Source organism: Natrix helvetica (genome assembly GCF_964273705.1).
Source record: "Natrix helvetica genome assembly, chromosome: 2".
NCBI lineage: Eukaryota > Metazoa > Chordata > Lepidosauria > Squamata > Natricidae > Natrix > Natrix helvetica.
In genome coordinates this window covers 75869471-75892950 of record NC_138552.1, presented here as the reverse complement: position 1 = coordinate 75892950, position 23480 = coordinate 75869471, and the positions used below count along the sequence as shown (strand labels likewise).

At 39.0% G+C, this 23480-nt stretch overlaps 1 protein-coding gene across 4 annotated transcripts in view; it reads left to right on the top strand.

Moving 5' to 3' along the window:
- Window positions 1-23480, top strand: part of GLIS3 (GLIS family zinc finger 3) — a 179909-nt gene that overhangs the window by 151224 nt on the left and 5205 nt on the right. For all 4 annotated transcript variants that reach the window (XM_081941133.1, XM_081941130.1, XM_081941132.1 and 1 more), the window contains 2 exons: window positions 9595-9742; window positions 14118-14263. In XM_081941133.1, coding sequence (XP_081797259.1) covers window positions 9595-9742; window positions 14118-14263 — 294 coding nt within the window. The remainder of the gene's footprint in view (window positions 1-9594; window positions 9743-14117; window positions 14264-23480) is intronic.

The following is a 23480-nucleotide window of genomic DNA, read 5'->3' as shown; positions in this document are numbered from 1 at the left end:
GAACATCTCTTTTGTTCTCTTCTTGGCACAATAGAGGTAGTCCTCGACTTACAACCACAAGTGAGCCCAAAATTTCCATTTCTGAACAACACAGTTGTTAAGCAAGTTTTTGCCCCATTTTACGACCTTTCTTGCCCTAGTTTTTGAGTGACTCACAACATTTGTTCAGTTAAGTGAATCTGGCTTCCCCCTTGACTTTACTCATCAAAAGGTCACAAAAGATGATCACATGACCCCAGGATATTGCAACCATCACAAATACATGACAGTTGCCAAATGACCAAATGTTGATCACATGATCATGGGGATGTTGCAATGGTTGTAAGTGTGAAAAATGATCATGAGTCACTTTTTTAGTGCCATTGTAATACTGAAAGGTCACTAAACTAATGTATATAAGTCAAGGACTACTTACACGGAAAATGTAAAATTACACACACACACACACACACACACACACACACGTGTGTGTGTGTGTGTGTGTGTCAGAAAATTGCACCTGCTCAAATTGCTTGTTTTGCATATACAAACAAAATAAAAAATTCTTACTCCTTTGCAATTGGCCCAGACATAGTGAAGAGAAATCTATACATGTACAATGTGGCAAAAACCATATTAATTAATCTAAATTAATTTGAAAAACATTCATTTTTTTCATGCTTTTCAATATGTTAATTAAAAAAACAAAATTCCCAGAACTTTGATTAGAGGGAAAGATTTATTGACAGAATATGTTTCCCTGAAAATAAGACAGGGTCTTATTTTCTTTTGACCTCTGAAACAAGCCCTTGGCCTTATTTTCGGGGAGGTCTTATTATTTTTCAGGTGCAGGAGGCAGTGAGCGTGGTCACTTCATGGCTGCTGCTGTGTTGCAATATTTTCATGGCGGGCTTATTTTCAGGGGAAGGCTTATTTTAGCGCATGCACTCAAAAGCCCGATTGGGCTTATTATTCGGGAAGGTTTTATTTTCAGGGAAACAGGGTATTTGAATAAAGTTTTTTTTTTATTTTTAGTCTCTCACAGAACTCCATCAATTTCCCAGAGAACATAGTTTGAAAAATAGATAATTAGTAGTAAAAGATCAGATGAACTTGTAATAAGACACCTCTCACCTACTTCTAATTACAAAGCCTATTATATCTTTTGTGATTAATTTTACTCTATATTTCTTGCGGTTATTTTCAGAGTTAATTTTTGAGAAGGAAAAGCATCATCAATATTCTAACAGGCTGATATTATACTTTACCACAATGCTGAACCTGCTATGAAACAATATATATGGCAGAAATGTCCAAGGAAAAGTGAAATTCACGATGTACCATGGTTCCATCAGTCTTTCTAATAGATCATAGCTATTTTGTTGGCTTGCTAATGCCATTTAAATTTGCTTTCAGATATTTTTAGTGATTGGCAGCTGGAACAATTGATTAAGAGAGACAGATGAACGTATTGGAAACTCTTATTGCTTTTGTGATTAAGAGCCAGTGAAATCCGCAAAGCAATAAATGTGAGCTATGGATTAAAATTTGTTTGATAAAAGTGAAGGTCTTTGCACCAGATCTTTCCCCTGCCAAAGAGCTGCCTCTTTCCTAATTCAGAAGATAGTTTCTCATTAAAATCGTTGTTTTGTCCTCTTAAAAATGAAATAGAGATGACTGCCATTATTTGCATTTATTTATAACAGGATATCTTAAATCTTTTATTTTCCACAATATAATCAGAACACATTTTCTCTTTGTTAGCTGCTTACTCTTGTGGGGTGGGGGGAATCCTTTAATTGTAAAATGAGTAATATTGCATTACTTTAATCATGGAATTTTTAGAAAGATATTTAGTTAATCGATCTATGAAGTTTTTGTGTAAGCAATTAACAACCTTATACTACACACATCTGGTCAGAAATAAGTCCTTTTAATTGGTTTTATGTCAAAGGAAATAAGTAAAAATAAGCATTCTTAAGAGTTACCCAGTGAGAATTAGCACCTCAAAATCACTAGGAAGTCCTTATTCATAAATAGGAATCTTTTAAGTTATGTATAGATATGTAATTAGCTATAGGAGCTATGGATTCTGAGGACAAAAATCTGTTTAAGTATTTTATTTTTAATTTTGGTCCAAATGGCTGCTTTCCTTTTCTAGTAAATAGGAGAGGATACTCTTTTTCATTCTAAGTCTTCACTCTACATAAGATAGCATAGTCCATTATTTTAAAAGCTGAAAATATGAAACTCAAAATTATGAAAATGCAATTTAATTTAAGCCTTAAATATGTCCACCATTTTCAAAGCGGGCAGAAAATGGGGACCCAGTTAGTTACAAAGCCAGTACTTTTTTCTGCTACCCTGTGTCCTCTTTCCCAGAAAATGGCCCCATCCTTTTCATTTCTAAGAAAACTTAGATGCCCAGAAGTATTTAAGGAAATAGAGGATGCTGAAGACTGACATCAATTACTTTGCAGCAAGACAACTTCCCATTCATAACAACAGCCACAATATATGTAAATAATCAAATAGGCCAAGAAATATGAAAAAGACAGATATCTCTGAGCACATTGCTATATTTAGTTGCAGTGTTGTGAAGCTGCTCAATTTAGTCAATAAATACTTAGTTCCAAAACATTAAAAAGTAATTATCATTTATTCAGTAATACCTAAAAATATGCCTTTGCACTTCTAAACTGCAGTGGTTGTCAGTTTGAACAGTAATGTTTAAATGATAGTTCCATTTGTTTTACAATTCCTCAGACATGAAAGAGAAACCTTTATAATACTTTTACATTTGGCTTATAAAATATAGCTAAGTATATTTAAAGAGAGAAGAGGGTTTTTTTTAATCTAAAAAACAGTGTACAAATAATATACTTAGGACAATGCATTTCAACATTACCAGTAATTAAGATGAGAAAAAAATGGCAATTCTATATTTGGAAAAAAATATTTAAATTACAGAGTACTTTCTGTTCTTAAGGGACTATGTTCTTAAGCACTAATTTGGCAACAGTTTAAGAATGCTATCTCTCATCTCTTAATTGTAAGTGTACTAACATTATCCATCACCTCTATGTATTTTTTTCTTTTGGAATAGATAAATATGAAGCCTCATACAGACATGCTTTGTTTCTAATATATTATGTATGAGTTGAGAAGCATACAAATGATGAGGTATTACACAATGACTGCATAATTTTTAATAAATATTTATCACAATTATTTTTCTGTCTCTTTCTGTCTTCTCTCTTTTTCTGACACACATTCACAACTATGCATACACACCATGTGTAGACATGAGGATGTATATTTAGAGATAAAGAGATAGTATCTTCAGTTCCCAAAGTATACTTGTTTTCATATAATAACTCTGTATGTATATATGCACACATGCAATAGGCAGGAGAAATGGAAGGAGAGATTTCAGATTCATTTCCCTCTTTCTCTTTCCTTCTCCTTCAGGTACAGACCCCCTCTTCCTTGTACTGTAAAAGTAGCATTTACACTTATAGTAAATATCCTGTTGACACCGGGTATATTTCTTTCCCTTGTAAATCAGAATACCCCTCTCATCCACCAAGGGGGAAAAGGTTTGTTATAATACAATAGCAGAGTTGGAAAGGACCTTGGAGGTCTTCTAGTCCAACCCCCTGCCTAGGCAGGAAACCCTATACCATTTCAGACAAATGGCTATCCAACATCTTCTTAAAGACTTCCAGTGTTGGGGCATTCACAACTTCTGGAGGCAAGCTGTTACACTGATTCATTGTTCTAACTGTCAGGAAGTTTCTCCTCAGTTCTAAGTTGCTTCTCTCCTTGATTAGTTTCCACCCATTGCTTCTTGTTCTACCCTCAGGTGCTTTGGAGAATAGCTTGACTCCCTCTTCTTTGTGGCAACCCCTGAGATATTGGAACACTGCTATCATGTCTCCCCTAGTCCTTCTTTTCATTAAACTAGACATATCCAGTTCCTGCAACCTTTCTTCATATGTTTTAGTCTCCGGTCCCCTAATCATCTTTGTTGCTCTTCTCTGCACTCTTTCTAGTCTCCACATCTTTTCTACATCGTGGTGACCAAAACTGAATGCAGTATTCCAAGTGTGGCCTTACCAAGGCATTATAAAGTGGTATTAACACTTCACGTGATCTTGATTCTATCCCTCTGTTGATGCAGTCTAGAACTGTGTTGGCTTTTTTGGCAGCTGCTGCACACTGCTGGCTCATATTTAAATGATTGTCCACTAGGACTCCAAGATCCCTCTCACAGTTACTACTATTGAGCAAGGTACCACCGTATCACTCTTTCAATCCCATCTAAGGAATTTAGTCACATCTAAAAGGAAATTGGAAATAAATTAAGACTAAATAAAACAATATATTTCTTCACACAGTTCATGGGAAAAAACAGCCTATATCTCTTTTCTTTTTCTGAAGTTGAAGCATAAGTGTCATTCCTTAAATATTTAAACATTATAACTGTTGGGAGAATTTCCCTGGGTTCTTTTTCTTCTGAGCTGGGAAAAGACGCAAGGCGAGCTGTTCTCTTTATTCCAAAAACAATAACAGGAGTTCGTTTTTGGGGAAGCTGGCAATTCACTGGTACATCAGTGAGATTTTTGTAAGATTTGGAGTCCTTTGTGCTGTGTTTGTGAAGGAAATGTGAACATGAGATTCCATTTTATGACTGAGGAACAAAGGGAAATATCTTCCTAGTTATCTTAAAGGTTTTCCTGGGGTGCATAGTCACTGTCCTCTTTGGATGTAGGAAGTTTGGGCATAAGTGTTACACTCTCATGCCTTTTAATCTGGTTTGCTTTCTGTGATCAATCTGCGATCCTACCAGTTTGAGCAATCCCGGCCTTTTGAGTTTATTAAAGCCTTTCTCCAGCTATTGAGGTCACTGGATACATTGTATCTCCACCTTCATTTGTCATTGAAACAATGTATCTTATGAATGACGACAAGGCCTCTGCAATAAGCGTTACTAGCGGTCAGCAATGAACAGTTTAAAAGAAATGGGAAAGACAGGGCTGCGCGAGCTGCACTGGCTGCCTGTGGTTTTTCGGGTGCGTTTCAAGGTGTTGATTACCATCTTCAAAGCGCTCCATGGCACAGGACCTAGTTACCTGCGGGATCGCATCCTACCACATACATCCCTGCGACCAATTCACTCTCACAGGGAGGGACTCCTCCAGGTGCCGTCCACCAAGCAATGCCAACGGGCGGCGCCTAGGAGTAGAGCCTTCTCTGTGATGGGCCCAACCCTCTGGAATGACCTCCCCCCCGATATTAGAACTACTACCGACCTCCGCTCCTTTCGACAGAAACTTAAGACCCACCTGTTCCAATTAGCTGGCCTGGCCCATTTATAGTCCCATTTATACCTCCTGGCAAATATTTTTATTCTGGGAAAGTTTTTAGGGGTGTTTTTAATGTATTTTTAAATTCCTAAATTTTAATCTAACTTTAACTATTGTACAGTAAACTACTGCTACCTCCTCCAGCCACACCTATATTTATTTATATTTATATTATGTATATTTACTGTTTTAATATGACTGTACACCGCCCCGAGTCCCTTCTGGGAGAGGGGCGGTCTAGAAATCAAATTAAAGTTAAAGGGGTATTTTCCCATGGGCATTTCTTTTCAGTTCTTAGGGAATTTTCTGGTGGAGGTTTTCATCTAACCCGGTGGGGGTCTAATTGGGGGGGGGGTGTCTGTACATAACCCCCACTCCAATAACAGTACTCTATCTGCAATCTCAGGGAACTCTAAAGCTATGAAGGTTCTTTTAGAAATAAATCTTTAAGAAAGTATGCACAGGAGCCATGAAATGCTGATAGGTTGGTAGGGTAGGTGAAAGAAATTCAAAACATAATAGACGATTCTATTCTAGAGTGAAATAAACTATTCTGGAAGCTGGTGCAACTGAATGCACAAAGCAAAAACGTGTTCCAGATCTCCTTATTAATTAATATTAGCAATGGTGACAAAATTGGGCAACCCACAGCCCCGCTTCAGCATCAGCTTGCCTATAATGCTAGTTGCTAGGAGATAAATTGCAAAGAAGGAATGTTGACTTCATACTTTTTAGCTGGCTGTTATTGGAAACACAATGTTGGACTCTAAATGAACCTTTAGAGCTTGTTCCAGCACTTCAGTGCATCAATTTATGTTCCTTTGCCATGACATAGTTAAACTAGCTAGATTAGATATACAAAACATATCTCTTTACCAAAATAGTGGCAATAATGATTTCATACAAAATCATATCAAAATAGCCTCGGCATCCTAACTGGCACCAGTCACATTCCAGTAACAAAAGAAAAATTTCCCATATCTTAATGGGCAAACATAAAAAACAATTATTTTCCTTCCTTCATATTAGCGCTGTCAGCATGTCCATTACTATTATTCTACATTATTCTTTTAACCACTCCTTGTTGGAGTGTTTGATTACAATGTTGTGCTGTTCAAGTGACAGTAATGATTAAAATTTTCCACCCGTCAAATGACTTCTTGTTTTAATAATATTTAATAAGCAATGGATGTATGGGGAAATCAAAATTTATCTTACGTTTTCATAGTGGAACAGGAAGGACTGTTTTCTGTATATATCTTGAGTTTTTTGTATGTGATTAGTGAGATTGGGTGCATTTTGATACTGACATCCCTTTATTAGAATATATAAACTTTCCCCTTAAAACTAATTGAAATAAAGTTTTAATCCACACCCTAGGAATGAAGTCTTCTTCTGCCCAACATGAATTCCATGTTCCATTTTAACATGTAATTCTTTTGTCAGTCCATTTCTTCAACCACATTTATAAAACTTTAGCATAGTGACTTTATAATTTTATGATTTAAGCAGCTATTCAAATTATGCCTCTGGATTTCTGTTATGATATGACAACTCATTTACAAATATGTTAATTTGTGGATAAAACTATGGGGTTTTTTTCCTAATTCTGCAATTGTATGGGAGTTGTCATTAGGCGGAAATCAGCACATCCTTCCAATAATTTGCTTCTTTAATAGTTTTAGAGAATACATGTTGGTAGAATTATGAACTTGAATTATGGAATCCTAGATAGGATTTTAGGCTACTAAGTCTTACCTAAGACTGGAATCCAAATAAAAGTGGGAATTTTAGCCAAGATGGAAGGTGTTACTAGGGAGAAACTGGACAACTTCCTCACACATCTCAACAGCTTATACCCCAAAATACAATTTACTATGGAAATAGAAGCTAACAACCAACTTCCCTTTCTGCACGTCCTAATCTACAAAAAACCCAATGGCTCCCTAGGACACACCATCTACTGGAAAAAAACACATACCAACTGCTACTTAAACGCACAATCCCATCACCACCCTGCACAGATCAACTCCATAGCCAAGACCCTCATCTCCAGAACCAAACGCCTAGCCAACAAAGACCACCTGAAAACTGAATTACACACTCTCACAAACATATTAATTTCCATTGGATTCCAAAGAAACACAATTACCAACCTAATCCAAAAGGAGACACCCCCCATGAACTGAGAGACAGAACAGGACAACGGCATCACCCCCTCCCTTACATCAAAGGCACTACAGATAAAATCAGCAAAATTCTCCACAAACACAAGACAATATCACAAGACACTCCACAATATCAAGACAGCCTTCGGCACTGACCAAAAAATAGCCAACATCTTAAGAAATCCCCAAAACAAGATCCAGCTAGAAAACCAAGAAGTCTATGAAATACAATGCAAAATCTGCCCAGCCACATACATTGGACAAACTAATAGGAGAATAAATGCATGCTTTGCAGAACACAAGAATGCAGTCAGAAAAGAAGACAAAACTTCCTCCCTTTTCCAGCACCTTAAAGCAACAGGACATGAAATTGATTTTGAAGGAACCAAATTAATCTCCAAAACTGAACACTTCAACACGAGAATAATTATGGAAGCCATTGAAATAGAGAAGCACCTCCACAACATGAATAAACGTGACGATACCTCCCGCCTACCAGACATCTGGAAACTAGCCCTAGTCAACAAATGAGTCCCAGCCACGAAATCTGACACCGGACCCAGAACAACACAGGACGCCACCACCAATCACCCTCACCAGACTCAAACCCAAACCCATCCCATAGAAGAAATGCAACCACCATCCAGAAGCCAAACCACAGTGGCATCACCAACTGCTGCACCCCCCTCCGACCCCCACACAAAGCAAACTGACACACGCCATGAACAAATGGCCAGACCGCAAACTCGGAGCCAAACCAAAGTCTGGGATGTTACATCACAGCCATCTGCTCAGGACATTTCATCACAGAACTCAGGAGGTTACAACACAGCCAACCTCCCAGGATGTTGAAGCACAGGATTCAGGATATCACTACACTAGAGCTCATCACAATGGGATCACACAGCCCATTACCCTGGTTGTTACAACACAAAAGACTAATGGGCACACAGCTAGTACCTCAGCCACACAGGATGTTATGAAACAGCCGACTAATCTGCATACATCAACTCCATCAACTAATCAAGATGTAACAACACAGCCAACCAACCCGGTTACAGCAACAAAGCCAGCACTCCACCACCACCCCGAAATATTTATAGAAAGACGGCAGCTCCGATCACACTTCAAGCCGAAAACACCAGCCTGAGGATGGTGAGTGAGACCAGGCCAAAACATTGCCAAGACAATGTCAATCTTACACGGAAAAGACCTGAATAGAACAAGACCAGCATATAGCCAAAGAGAATAGCCAAAATGTTTAGAAATTTAGCGTCAAAATGTGATTATGAACCAGGCACATACTACCATATGTGGTGGTCATGCCAAAAAGCAAAAGAATATTGGCGGAAAATTCAAAAGTGGCTGATAAGAGAACCAAAGAGGAAATAGAATTTAAACCAGAACTATTTATTTTGGGAATGATAAATGATAAACATAACAAGGGAGTAATCTACTTAATAATACATATTATTACGGCAGCAAGAATGGTCTTTGCCCAAAACTGGAAAAAACAGGGAAATTCCACAAGAAGAGGAAGTAATTTATGGATAAATTGACATGGGAATTGAAGAACAAAGACGAATCAGAATATTACAAGATCTGGGATAAATTTTATCGATGGTTGGAACAAAACAGGAGAAACCCAAAATAAGCAATGACTAAGATTTATAGAATGGAGATTAGAATTATGTATGAAATTATAACAGTGAAAATGTATTAAGACAAGAACAAAGTAACATGCATGGAAGTATGATATCTTTATATTTGTAAATACTGAACAGACCAATTGTAAATAAGCATGGTGGTTATGATATTTAACTTTATATTTTAGTATGTATGGCAAAGACATTGCCAGGACAGTTACACTGTGTCCAATGTTTTAATGTGCATCTAATAAAAAAAAAATTAAAACATCCCATTCAGATGGTTCTCTAGGCTGTGTTTACATATAATGTATATAAAGGAAGCTCACTATGTTTCTAGGATTACTTTTGAAAATCAAAATCATGCACAATTGAATGACAAATCCATACGTGCCTTTCATATTAACTGTGAATGCTTTTGCACTGTTACAGCTGCCATGTTCTCCAGCACTCATTCAAACCAAAGTGGAATTGCTGTGGGCAACGAACCCCCCTCGCATGCTGTGAGCCTCTCTTCACCAAGGCCCAGTATTCACAAGAGCCCTCACAACCCATCAACAGCGGATCCAGGAACAGAGAGGTAAGGCCATTTTCCCTACCATCCAGCCCCCTTCCCTCCCCCCCCCACTTCTTACATCTGATCATTTTGAATAGAAGAAATTGCCTAAGGATTATCATCTCAAGGTTTCAAAGATAGAAAGCAATTGGAGTCTACTTGAAGAGTGTATAGCCAATTTCCTAGTGAAATTCAAAGGTAAGAAATCTTCAGGTATCAAATATTTCTTACAAGAAAAATCTTCCTGAAGTGTTTTCGGTATTATATATTCCAAAATAATTTTCTGTTGGTACTGACTGTTGATACTAAAGGAATGATTTTATAAAACCAAGGACAAGATAGAAAGGACTTTTTGCAATGTGAGTCCACAGGATGGGCCTCTGCAGCATTTCCTAGTCTCTTAATACAATGTTCAGTGGCTTACATGTTACATGTAGCAGTCCTATCCTTTTATGTTCAAATATTTGACAATATATGTTTGTAATAGAAAATAAGGAGGGAATAGTTACCCAACTAGAATGAAACCGAGGAATGTATTACAAGAGCTGTTATGAATTACAAGTTTGGAGAAAAACATTTCAAATTTTACAGAGAGGACAAGATCAACTAAAAATCAAGCTAAAATTAAGCATCTTTTCAGATTAACATTGAACTAGGTTTTAATGTAACATGCACAAATGCAAAAAGTCCAAGGCACCTGCATTGCATTGCCATATATCTTATGTGACACAAGGAAGAGAGTTAAAACTTTATTATAAATAAACCTTCACTAAGTATAAACTGATAAATAGTTCTAATAAAAGAAAAGCTTTTATTAGGAAAAAATATATAATGCTGTTTTGATTGCTATGTTAAGTAATATTCAGGTCACCCAAAATGTAAAAGAAATAAACAATGGAAAGCAATATCTTTAAGAAAATGTACCAACTATTGAAGATGCATTGAGCCTTTTCCCTCCGGTGCCTTTTATTCTGACCAATTTTTCTTTCCAAAGTTGTTGGTTGTCCCAGAGTTGGGAAACAATTTTAATTGTTTATTCTGTCATAGAACAGCAGCCAGCCATAAATGTTTAATTAGAGAGTGGTGTTGGGAAAAGATTTAAACTCTTCCTCTCTTGTGCCACTGTTTTCATTGAAAAGTAACATATGAGAAAAATCCAATAATATATCTTCTCGATCACATAAAATTGAGCTTCGAAAGTATTGCGTTTCATGTGGACAAGTTTCAAGAAGAGAGAGGCAAGTCTTCTTAGAGGGGAGTGGGGACATTCTATGGTTGTTCCACTTGGATACGCACAGAAGATTAATTCCTTTTGTAACAGAATCAGAAGCAAACAGAGACGATAAGGTTCAGCCTTGAAAACACAAAGTAGAGTCATTTTTGTGCTATTATAGTTGCCAGAAATGCCTAACAAAAAGGAGGGCTTCTGGGAAAAGAGAAACAATTTTGAAGAATAGAAGTTGAAACAAAAATGGAGAACTCTGAAGTTTTTTGCCATAGTACACGCACATACACCATCTTGAAGGTAACAAACAAAATGAAAAAGGATCTATTTTTTTCATTTCTAGGTTTGGGCAATAAATACCTGCTCCTTTTGACACTTTTTGATGTTTAGGGAGTAAATTGGGGGGAGAGGAAAGTGCTGTCAAATAGAATTGAAGTGGATGGATGCTGTAAGGAAAACAATGATTATCTATTCTTCATTAATAATAAAACTGATAAGCCCAAGTCTTCATCATAATACAGAGATTATTATATAATACTATAATTATGGAATCATAATATTTTGTTACAAAGAAATACACTTAGTACTAAAGACATAAGTGCTGAGGAAGAGGAGGGAGGGAGGGATGGAGGGAGGAAGGAAGTCAAATGGGTGTCAAAACATGAACAAGCTTCTGAAAATTCTGACAAAGTTTTCTCAACCTGGTAAGGTTTTTTAGCTTTATTATTCTGTTTTCAATTAGCAGCTAATGTAAACTAACCTTAACCCTACTTTTTTCAAAGAATCAGAATAATATAACCAGATACTATTGTCTTGAAAGCAATTAAGTGAGGCTTAAAACATATATGGCTGTTTCTACATTACAGTAAAGATTTGCAACACTTGATAACTTTTAAGGGGCAAAAGTCTTTATTTGATGATATAAAATGTGAGGGGATCAGAGGTGGGTTCCTACAGGTTCGGCCGAAATGGTAGTAGTATGCCGGCCTGGGTTGCAGAATCAGCAGTGACCCAGGCTGGCCACACCCCCAAACCAGTTCCCCGGTTGCCACCGCCATCTTTTGATGGGTCTTAATGAAGCACAGTGGTCCAAAGTCTTCTTTTCTGATGAGAGCAACTTTTGCCAAAAGCACCAAAAACTGGTTCAATGACCATGGGATTACTGTGCTTGATTGGCCTCTCCATTCTTCCTCCATACTCTGGGACCTTGGTTTCCAAATGAGATGCTGAAGTTGCTCTCATCAGAAAAGAGGACTTTGGACCACTGTGCTTCATTAAGACCAGGGTCAACGTAGCCGTCTACCAAGAGATTTTGGAGCACTTCATGCTTCCTTCTGCAGACGAGATTTATGGGGATGCTGACTTCATTTCCCAGCTGCCCACACTGCCAAAAGCACCAAAACCTGGTTCAATGACCATAGGATTACTGTGCTTGATTGGCCAGCAAACTCGCCTGACCTGAACCCCATAGATAATCTATGGGGCATTGCCAAGAGAAAGTTGAGAGACATGAGACCAAACAATGCAGAAGAGCTGAAGGCCGCTATTGAAGCATCCTGGTCTTCCATAACACCTCAGCAGGGCCACAGGCTGATAGCTTCCATACCACGCCGCATTGAGACAGTAATTGCTGCAAAAGGAGCCCAAACCAAGTACTGAGTACATAAGCATTCTTATACTTTTCAGAGGTCCGATATTGTTCTATGTACAATTCTTCTTTTTTTTATTGCATGTAATATTCTAATTTTCTGAGATTGTGGATTTGGGGTTTTCATGAGCTGTAAGCCATAATCATCACAATTATGACACATCACGACTTGAACTATCTTGCTTTGCATGTAATGAGTCTTATCAGATATTAGTTTCACCTTTTAAGTTGCATTACTGAAATAAATGAACTTTTGCACGATATTCTAATTTTTCCAGTTTCACCTGTACATGAGGATCTCATCCTTTGAAGTCAGAACTACTTTTTTAAAACAACAAATTGTACTTCAAAATATGCTGTACTGTAGGGCATAGACACAATTTCAGGTGGCAATTTCCTAGAGGTTACAGGTTGTTATTGATTATTATATGCAAAATTTAATTTGCTGTCCCCTCAGTAGCACTGTGATTTATTTAGGCAAAGATCTTGGTTGAAATAAGGCCAAGTATCTCTTTTGTGAGAGGCAATATAAGTAAATGCTATAGTCACCAACTGGAGTAACCTAGGAATTCATGAAGCAATTCATAAATCATTAAAAGAAATCCACTAAAGTCTGTAAGAAAGGAGACCTGTCTGGCAATACAAAATGCTCTACAATCAGTTGGAAGGCTTTCTTAGATTAAAAGATCTAACTGAACAATAGTTTCTAGAAGATTTTGTTTTGCCTGTTACTGGGTGACAGTTACAGCTATTCTTCATGAACACAGGTAAATTTTGCAAAAGAAAAATAAAATAACTTAAAAGAAACTGTTCAGCTATTAGACTAAAAATAAGTTCTAGAAGTTTGGACAAGAAAGCAATCTATCTGCAGTATCCGGATTCCTCACAGCTAACAAATGATTGTATGAATGCAGCTAAAGTGGATGTATGGTTGTGTATGTGTATTGTACAAGCTAATTGAAATCTTAGCTTCCTGTTCAAAGCACTGGAAGGCAAAATGTAGATTCTAAAGTTAGGTGAAGATCAAAACCAAGGACATGACATTTCTCTACTCCTGGCAGTGAAGAAATATATGAGTTTTTCCTGAGGATTTCACTCATCTCAGCCATGTTTGCAAAACCAACATAGGGAAAGCTTCACAGCCTCCATTTCCCCTTTTGCTCTACTCTACCGAAAATGGTGTGACTTTCTCTTCCTTCTCAGAATTTTCCCACGGGGCCCATCAATTCCACCATGTAATATTTGGAGGAGAAGGTAGATATCCAACCTTGTTAAAAAATAATTTCCTTTGTTAAATAGAATGAAAGATCTTAGTTTCCTTTCTCTGAGGTACTGTATTATAATATATAAGAACTTTTAAAAATATTTTTTTCCCACAATGTGACCCTGGGAGAATATATTAAATACTTTAAATAAATATTACCTTTTGAGCAAGACATCTAACTACTATTTGTAGTGTATTCTTTCTTAATATCTCAGGTTTTCAGCTTCTGTACCTTTTCTCTCCCCCCTCCCTTTTGTATAAGCCCTGGGAGAATTCTTCCTCCCCCTCCTTTCATGCAGAAAAGAACATCACAGCCTTCAGCCACCCAGCAATTTGGCGAAGTGCATTTGAAGACAAATGGTTCGCTCAGCAATCCTTCTTTCCAGCCAAACAGCATCCAAATCCAAGGTAAGACAGAAAGCTACCTTCATACCTTCTGTTATTCCTAGTGAGGAGATAAAATGAAAAGTGGCTCCTTCCCTGCAGTGCCACAAGGTATAAGACAGGGGTATCCAAACTTGAGAACTTTAGGGACTTGTAGTTTTCTAGTAGAGCCAATTTCTTCAACATCATTGGAGCAGGTTCTGGAGGGCTGGATCCTTTTATGAGATCTACTGTACGCTTATACAAATTTGTTTGATAATGTGTAGTCTCTGATCATACTACTTTGGACTTTGGGCCAAAAAATGTACCTGCATTGCTGTAGAACAGGGGTGTCCAAACTTGGGAACTTTAAGACTTGTGGACTTCAACTCCCAGAATTCCCCAGCCAGGCTGGGGAATTCTGGGAGTTGAAGTCCACAAGTCTTAAAGTTCTCAAGTTTGGACACCCCTGGTATAAGATGTCAGAGGAATCGCTCTAGGCCTCTGAATGCTCCCGATGTATATTTGCATGGCAGCCAATACAAAAAAGCCCCCAACAACCAACAAAATTAAGTGAAGGTAAAAAAAAAACAAATAAGTTCCGGAAGACTTCCTTTTTTTTTTTCCTCCTGGGCATTTTGTTTTGGAAAGGTTGGAAACATTAAACTTTTTTGGAAGAATGAGCTTTTCTTTTGGAGGGAGAGGGTGGGATCAGCCTTTCTCTTTCCTTTTCTTGTAGGCTGAGCTTGTCTTCTTTTGGAGTACCGGCAGTCCTCGAATTGCGACCGCCATTGAGATCAGAATTTCCTTTTGCTAAGCAAAGCGGTTGTTAAGTGAGACTTGCCCAATTTTACAACCTTTTTTTGCCATGGCTTTTAAAGCAAAACACTGCCGTTCTCAAGTGAATGGTGCAGTTGTTGGGGAAATATGGCTTTCCCCATTGAGTTTGCTGTTAGAGGTCAGCTGAGAAGGTCACAAATGGCGATAAGGCCCTGGGACACTGTGACCATTGTAAATACAAGGCAGATGCCAAAGCCTGAATTTTGATCACGTGATTGTGGGGAGCTGCCACTCTCTCCCAATTTGTACATCTTGTTCCATCTTTGACGATAGGGGGAGAAATTTTAGCCCCCTCAGAGAAGGCTCGCAATCTAGGAGTCCTACTGGATATGCGGCTTAGTTTAGAAGAACATTGACGGCCGTGACCAGGGGGGCATTTTACCAGGTTCGCCTGGTACGTCAGTTGCGCCCCTTCCTGGATCGAGATCCTCTGTGCACAGTCACTCATGCCCTTGTCCTTTCTCGCCTGGACTACTGCAATGCTCTCTACATGGGGCTGCCCTTGAAGAGCATCTGGAGGCTTCAGCTGGTCCAGAATGCGGCCACGCGGGTTATCATGGGGGTACCTAGGTGCTCCCATGTTACACCCCTTTTAGGCGGCCTGCACTGGTTGCCGGTTGTTTTCCGGGTGCGATTCAAGGTATTAATTATGACCTTTAAAGCACTCCATGGCTAAGGCCCAGGGTACCTGCGAGACCACCTACTGCCACCAGTAGCCTCCCACCGTCCAGTATGATCCCACAGAGTTGGCCTCCTCAGGGTGCCGTCGGCCAGGCAGTGTCGGCTGGTGACCCCCAGGGGGAGAGCCTTCTCTGTGGAAGTGCCTTCCCTCTGGAATGAGCTGCCCCCGGAGCTTCGCATAATCCCTGACCTCCGGTCCTTCTGACGCGCCCTAAAAAGTTGGCTTTTCCAGCAAGCCGGCCTGGCCTGTTAATTTTAATTTTAACTTATTTTAAATGTATTGTTTTTTTAAAAAATTCAGTTTGTTTTTTTGGAAATGGATTTAATCTTTTTTAACTTTTGGGATGTGTGTTTTTTAATGTTGTACGCCGCCCTGAGTCCTTTTGGAGAAGGGCGGCATATAAATCCAAATAAACCAAACCAAACCAATCTGGTAGCTCTGATGGCATCTTCCCTGTGATTATGTGTTCGCACTCCAAGAGATTTCTTACAAGTGACAACAAAGAACAAATGAAACATCTCCTCTTGCCTTCTCTGGAAGAGAAAAGAACTTAAGCCCTGAACATATTCACTGAAAGAGGTCAATCTTCATTACTAATCTTTAATCAGGATGTGTGGGAAATAGTCTTAAGAAGTACTTGAAACACTGATTTATTCACAGTGAGGTCAGGCTAGTCTTTAAATTTACACAGGTGTTTCACTAAAGCTCTAAAAAGAATGCATGTTTGTGCAGTGTGGGGAGGAAGAGCGGTCTACGTGTTAAATGTGGAGTGAATGTTGAAGCAGTACACACTGAAGTCTCTAGATAAGGGACACCATTTTTCTGAAATGGAGCATAAATAGTTAGCCAACTAGAATGAAACCAAGGTGATGCAATGGTTAGAGTGCAGCCTACAGCTTCAACTGACTGCTAGCTGCAGTTCGGCAGTTCAAATCTCACTAGCTCAAGATTGACTCAGCCTTCTATCTTTCCGAGGTGGGTAAAAAGACTCAGATTGTTGGGGCCAATATGTTAACTCTGTAAACTGCTTAGAAATGGCTGTAAAAGCACTATGAAGCAGTATATAAGTGTAAGTGCTAATGCTAATGAAACCTGAAAGCATTCTCCAGATTTGATTTTATCGTATACAGTGTGATAGGTGGCATGGCAAGTTAATGCAATTCCATTCTCTGGGTGAAGAAAGGAAGAAGCTCATTGTTTAAAAATGGAAATCAGACTGAGTAAAGCCAACTCTTCCTAATTTCATGGAATATATTTTATTTATTTTATTTATTTATTATTCACACTTATAGACCGCCCCCTCTCCCGGAGAGGACTCGGGGCGGTGTACAGTCACTAAAATACATTATAAAATACATACATAAACAATTAAATTAATACTGGTGAAGGAGGTTATGAGACTGTAATCGAATAATAAATATAATACTGTAAAAGCCTATAAAACCCTTAAAACCCAATTAAAATAAATAAATCCCGGGAGGTAAAACTAAGACAGTGCCAGGCCAGCTGATTGAAATAGGTGAGTCTTTAACTTTTGCCGGAAGGAGCGGAGGTCGGTGGTAGTTCGAATGTCTGGGGGGAGGTCATTCCAGAGGGTTGGGCCCATCACAGAGAAGGATCTACTCCTAGGTGTCGCCCGCTGGCATTGCCTAGCAGACGGCACCAGGAGGAGCCCCTCCCTGTGTGAGCGGATAGGTCGCAGGGACGTGTGTGGTAGGATGCGATCCTGCAGATAACTAGGTCCTCTGCCATGGAGCGCTTTAAAGATGGTAATCAATACCTTGAAACGCACCCGAAAGGCTACAGGTAGCCAGTGCAGCTCGCGCAGGAGAGGTGTTACGTGGGAGTAACGAGTACTTCCCATAATAACCCGCGCGGCTGCGTTCTGAACTAGCTGCAGTCTCCGGATGCGTCCCAAGGGAAGCCCCATGTAGAGGGCATTGCAGTAGTCCAGGCGAGACGTCACCAGCGCATGAGTGACCGTGCGCAGGGCACTCCGGTCCAGTAGGGGGCGCAATTGGCGCACCAGGCGAACCTGGTGGAATGCCCCCCTTGCCACGGCTGTCACATGGTCCTCCATTGACAGCCGGGCATCAAGGAGGACACCCAAATTGCGCGCCCGCTCCACAGGGGACAACTGTTCGCCCCCTATGGCCAGCGATGGAGTCAGCTGGCTGAACCGAGGTGCCGGCAACCACAGCCACTCGGTCTTGGAGGGGTTGAGTTTGAGTCTGTTGTCCCCCATCCAGACCCCGACGGCCTCCAAACACCGGGACATCACTTCGACAGCCTCGTTGGGGTGGTTTGGGGTTGAAATATACAGCTGAGTATCATCAGCGTAGAGGTGGTATTCAACCCCAAAACCACGGATGATATAGTCTTCTGACACACAAATGTGTTGGGAGATAATTTTTTTCACTTACTAAAAAAAACCCAATTTGCATTACAGGTTGGTTTTGTTCTGTTAAGCATAAGCTCAGATCCTGGGAATTCCCTTGGAACGTCCCTAGGAAAAAGCAATAATGATGAAGTTTTCCAAGAAAGGAATTTTCTAGAAAAAATAGGGTTAGTTACTGAAGCTAATCACAGAGAAGGAGAGAGGTTTTAGAGGGAATGAAAATCATCAACATATTTAAGTTTTCAAGGGAAACTTCCTTCATTAAATCCACCTTTGGTATTGCCCCAAGACTACAGTATACTGGAGATGAATATATGCTGCCTTTTCCTTTCACCTGAGAGTTTCAGAAGGAAATGTAAATGTATCTGGGATCAGGGGTTAGAATTTCCCCAATAACGTTTCCAAACAAACTGGATATTTTCAACTAAACAAAGCTTTGTGGTCTAAAAAGGATAAAGAACCTTGCTGGTCTGTTCTGATTTTGCTGGTCTTGCTGAATTTCTCTGTCTCTCTATGTGTATGTGTACGAGTGAGTGAGAATTTGTGTTTCTTAAAACTGCAATTCATTTTCTACCCCTATTTACAGAATTAGATGGGCTTCTGTCTTCCCAGACTCCTTTCTTTCAAATTGGCAAATTGTTTTCTCTATCTCCAGTCTCCCCCCACCCCAAAAAAGGGGGGGAGTTCTCTACTTCTAGATAGATTTCACCCATAGTAAACTTCCGTCTAGACAGTGAAGAAATATCCTTTCGTGGCTAATCATTACAAAACGATCGGCTTAAATCAAGGGTGCATTTCTTCTTCCAGAACAAATCCAAAATTACAGTTCTCTTGCATGCCCCTTGAATGCCTTCATTTTTCTATCCTCTGTGAAATCTCTTTTTATGAAATCAGACACCAATTGCAGCAACTGACATTTGAATGCAATTATTTTATTATTAGAAGTGGGTACGTAGGATAATTGAAGCAAGAAGAAGGTTAATATGCTTTTTATTCTTTCCAACCCAAAGAAATGTATGAAAATTATGTAAAGAGGGTCAGGGCTCCATCTGTCTGTCAGCAGCTTAACGCTCCAAAGCGGAACAGAAGAGGACCTCTTAATAGCAGCTCTTCTGTGGGTCACAGGCAGCCTGTCCTGGACTTCCCAGTGTGCACATTATGCACATGCACATACAGACAAAACACAGTTCCACAGAAGAAATTACAGACTCCTTGCATTGGTATGGCTGGTAAAGGAGTTGAAATGGATTCCAGATGCTATACTTTTCACAAATTCCCCACCTTGTTTAACATAGGTTTGCTAGAATAATATAATAAGTACTAAAATTATATTCCTCAGATTTGAATTGTACTCTCCCAGAAATATTAGGCTGCTTCACTGTTTTGCTTGCTCTGCTTTTGTTAGGTCAACATTTTTCTTAGAATAGAAGGCTCCCACTTCCAACTAATAAGCTTCCATGAAGTTGATTCTGAGTAAATGTCACAGAATTGCATTTGGAGTAGAGTAGCTTTCTTTAATGATACCTAGTTTCTGAAGAAGTAAACACTTTAGGAAATAATGGTGAATAATAATGTATCAAATTGCTGAATATTCTACAGGTTTTGTAAAAATTTAAAAAAAAAGCTAAATAAACTCTAAAGTATTTAAAACAGAATATTTTAGTCATCATAATGCATAACACAGAGAGAGACAATATCCCAGATTTTAAAAAAGAATATATCGTTAGCCAAAACATGGGGATTGGGTAATAAAAATAATACGTATGCTTTTGTACCTTATTGTGTTTTCTCTCTCTCTCTCTCTCTCTCTCTCTCTCTCTCTCTCTCTCTCTCTCTCTCTCTCTCTCTCTCTCTCTCTCTGTCTCCCTCTCTCTCTCTCTCTCTCTCTGTCTCTGTCTCTCTCTCTTTCTCCCACCATCTCCCTCTCCTTCTCTCTCATTAATGTGCCTATTGCTAGATACTGAGATGTACTACTTGTATATGTGCTAAATGAACATGATACAAGAGTAATCAAACACATGGAAGGATAGGTTAGGTATTTGTTAAATGTATATCCCACATTGGTGCCAATATTTTGAGAGTTTGATTTCCATATCAAAATATGCATCTAAGGTCAAGATAACATTGTACCAATATAAGAAGCATTAATGGCTATGTAATGCTAGAACCAGGTATATCACCGTGGAGGAAATGATCTTAGTCAAACTTTAAGTAATTTACAAAACATGAAAAATGTTTCTCAGGGAGATTATGTTTTGGTCAAAGTTGTGGAAGCCAACTGCATCTTAAACAATGGCCCCAAAATCAGGAAGATTATTAAACTCTGAATTTGAACCTCTGCCAAATGAGCCTGTTGAGGTCTTTTCCCAAAGCTATGTGGAGCCTAGATGGGGAGGAACTAAATCTGACTCAATTCCTATTTCTGGAAATAAGGGTCTCTTGGAACTGAGGATTTTCTATCTATATTCTTGTACGCACTTCCCCATTTAAGAGTGGTGAGGAATCTGAGGGTCCTTTTGGACTCACAACTTCTTCTGACAGAGCAGGTATCAGTTGTAGCCAAGGGAGACTTTGCACAGCTCCATTTAGTATGCCCCTTCCTGAAGTAGAAGACCCTTATGCTCCAGTCTCCTCAACACTCAACTGCTACAATGGACTGCACGTGAAGCTGTCCATGACAACCATTCAGAAGCTTCAGTTGTCCCAGAACATAGCTTGGGCAATGATGGGTTTCCCTTGGTATGCCCATGTGAGATGCCCCCTGCAAGGGTTGCAAGTGTGTTTATGGATGTCTTTTATGATTTATTGTCAGCTGCTCTACTCATTGGTGATACCTAACTGGAATTTGAAAAAAAATAACATTTAACTCTGATCAGGTTCGCAATTTCTGGATCTTAACTTAACCTACCTATTTCTGCCTTTGTTTGTAATTCTTTTTCTTTTTTTTTACATTTTCCTATACATTTTTTTCTGATGCACATACTATGTTAAGTTTCATTAATAGCTCAATATTTCCAAACATGTTTTTATACAATATGTTTTTCTGCACACATTGTTTTATACATTTTGAATTACAATAATCAGGAAGCGTAGAACAGCCTGTACTTGAATTCTGGCTTGTCTTTAGACTGAGAAGTGTAACCAGCATCAGTGGTGGTTTCCGGATCCCGGTGCAACCGGTACAGTGCAACGGGGCTCGGCATCCACCACATGCACCCACGCAGCATGCATGTGTCCTTACCTTCTGCAATGCTCTGCGGCGCTCAAGCTGCTCGACGGAGTGTTGCGCAGGCGCAGTGCACTCCGTGCATGTGCGCGGAAGCACCGAAGAGCTCAAATAAAGGTAAGGACGGCGGGTGGGTGGAGCACCGTACTGGAACTGTACTCGGTGCTCCTGGCAGGCACCGGTACGCCCGTACTGGGGCATACCGCCTTCAACCCACCACTGGTAAGCATGCAACAAGATAGACACAGACTTCAGAGGATAATCAGAACTGCAGAAAAAAAAATTACTGCCAACCTTCCTTCCATTGAGAACCTGTGCACTGCAAGAGTCAAAAAGACAGTCATGAAAATATTTACAGATCCCTCGCATCCTAGACATAAATAGGTTTCAACTCCTACCCTCAAAACGACACTATGGAGCACTGCACACCAAGACAACTAGACACAAGAACAGTTTTTTCTCAAACACCATCACTCTGCTAAACAAATAATTCCCTTACTCTGTCAAACCATTCACTAAGTCTGCATTACTATTACTATTAGTCTTCGCATCGTTCCTATCACCCATCTCCTCCCACTTTTGGCTGCAGGACTGTAACTTTGTTGCTTGTATCCTTACAATTGATATTGGTATTGATTGTTTCCTGATTGCTTATTTGTACCCTATGACTATTGTTAAGTGTTGTACCTTATGATTCTTGACGAATGTATCTTGTCTTTTTATGTACTCTGAGAGCATATGCACCAAAGACAAATTACTTATGTGTCCAATCACACTTGGACAATAAAGAATTCTATTCTATTCTGTACTATTCTATTCTATGAAATACAGACCAAACCAATTGTTCCACCTTCTCAGAATGTGGCTGTTTTTTTCAGAATCCAAAGTGAGAACAGTTCAGGAGACATTGCATCTCTAGTAATGCGATCATTTTCACAATTCTAGAAGTCAAGAGAATCTGCTGCTCCCCTTCTATTCCACTGCAGCAACAAGACCAAAAATTTCCCAGCTGGTATAATATCTATTTCTCACCTGAGCTCTTATTCACTTGATATGGCACATTACTCAAGGATATTTTTTTTTTCTGGTTTGCTAAGGATGATATTTGTTTGTACACTTTATATACGCATTATTCTTCCATCACATGGCGTCTAAAGTTTATATTGGTAAATGGAAACCTGTACTGATTGTTCCCAAGTATTTTTAAACATTTTGATTTGGTCTTTTTGTGAAAAACCTTTCAGTACAATGTTCCCAAAGTGTTCTCTGCAGCAGAAGATAGCTTAGAAATAAGTTTCAATAAAATTGCTTCGTGTTACAAGTTTTGAGTTTCTTCAAATTTGACTATTTTGTTATAGACAAAAGAATAGAGTGAGTCCATTCTTGCCTGTCAATTCTTCTCCCTAATAACATCCTTAGGGGTTAAATGAAAGAATAACTTCACTAGATCCAGTGTTATGTTATATGAGAGAGGCAGTATGTTGATTAGAATCTCTCATTCATTTTTCCCTCCTTCTCTCTCTCCCCCTCTGTCTGTCTCTCTCTCTCTCTTTCTCTCTCTCTCTCACACACACACACACATAGGGGAGAGAGAGAGCGACTGCATGTATGTTTTCTTTTCAATCTGAAAATCATTCATTTTTTACTGCAGAACTTTGGGAAAGAGCCTGTTTTTCCACCTTAAAAATGAAACAAAGTTTTGTTTAGATTTTTTTGACATAGAGCTTACTTGTAGCATCACTAATGCCTGCGACTGGGTTTTGCCTTGTAAAGCAGGTAAAATAATGGCATGAAACAATTTCTTTACAAGGATGAGTTTAAATGGGTGATTATTTAAAAACCTCAAGTGAACTTCTATCTTATCTAATAGTGTATAGTAATGATGTCAGTTCCCTAAATAAGGTAAATTCCATAAAACATTGATTACCTTAATGAGGATGTGAAGTGTTATTGAGAGGTAACTTTCTGATGTATCAACCTCTTCTGAAAAAAGCAAGTGGAAACCTGCTGGAAGTTTAATTCAGTATTAGAGGGGCATTAATTCTGACAAAATGCATAAATTACCTTGTCTTCAGAAGGTTGCTATGAAGTAACTGATTAGGCCTCAGTTTATACG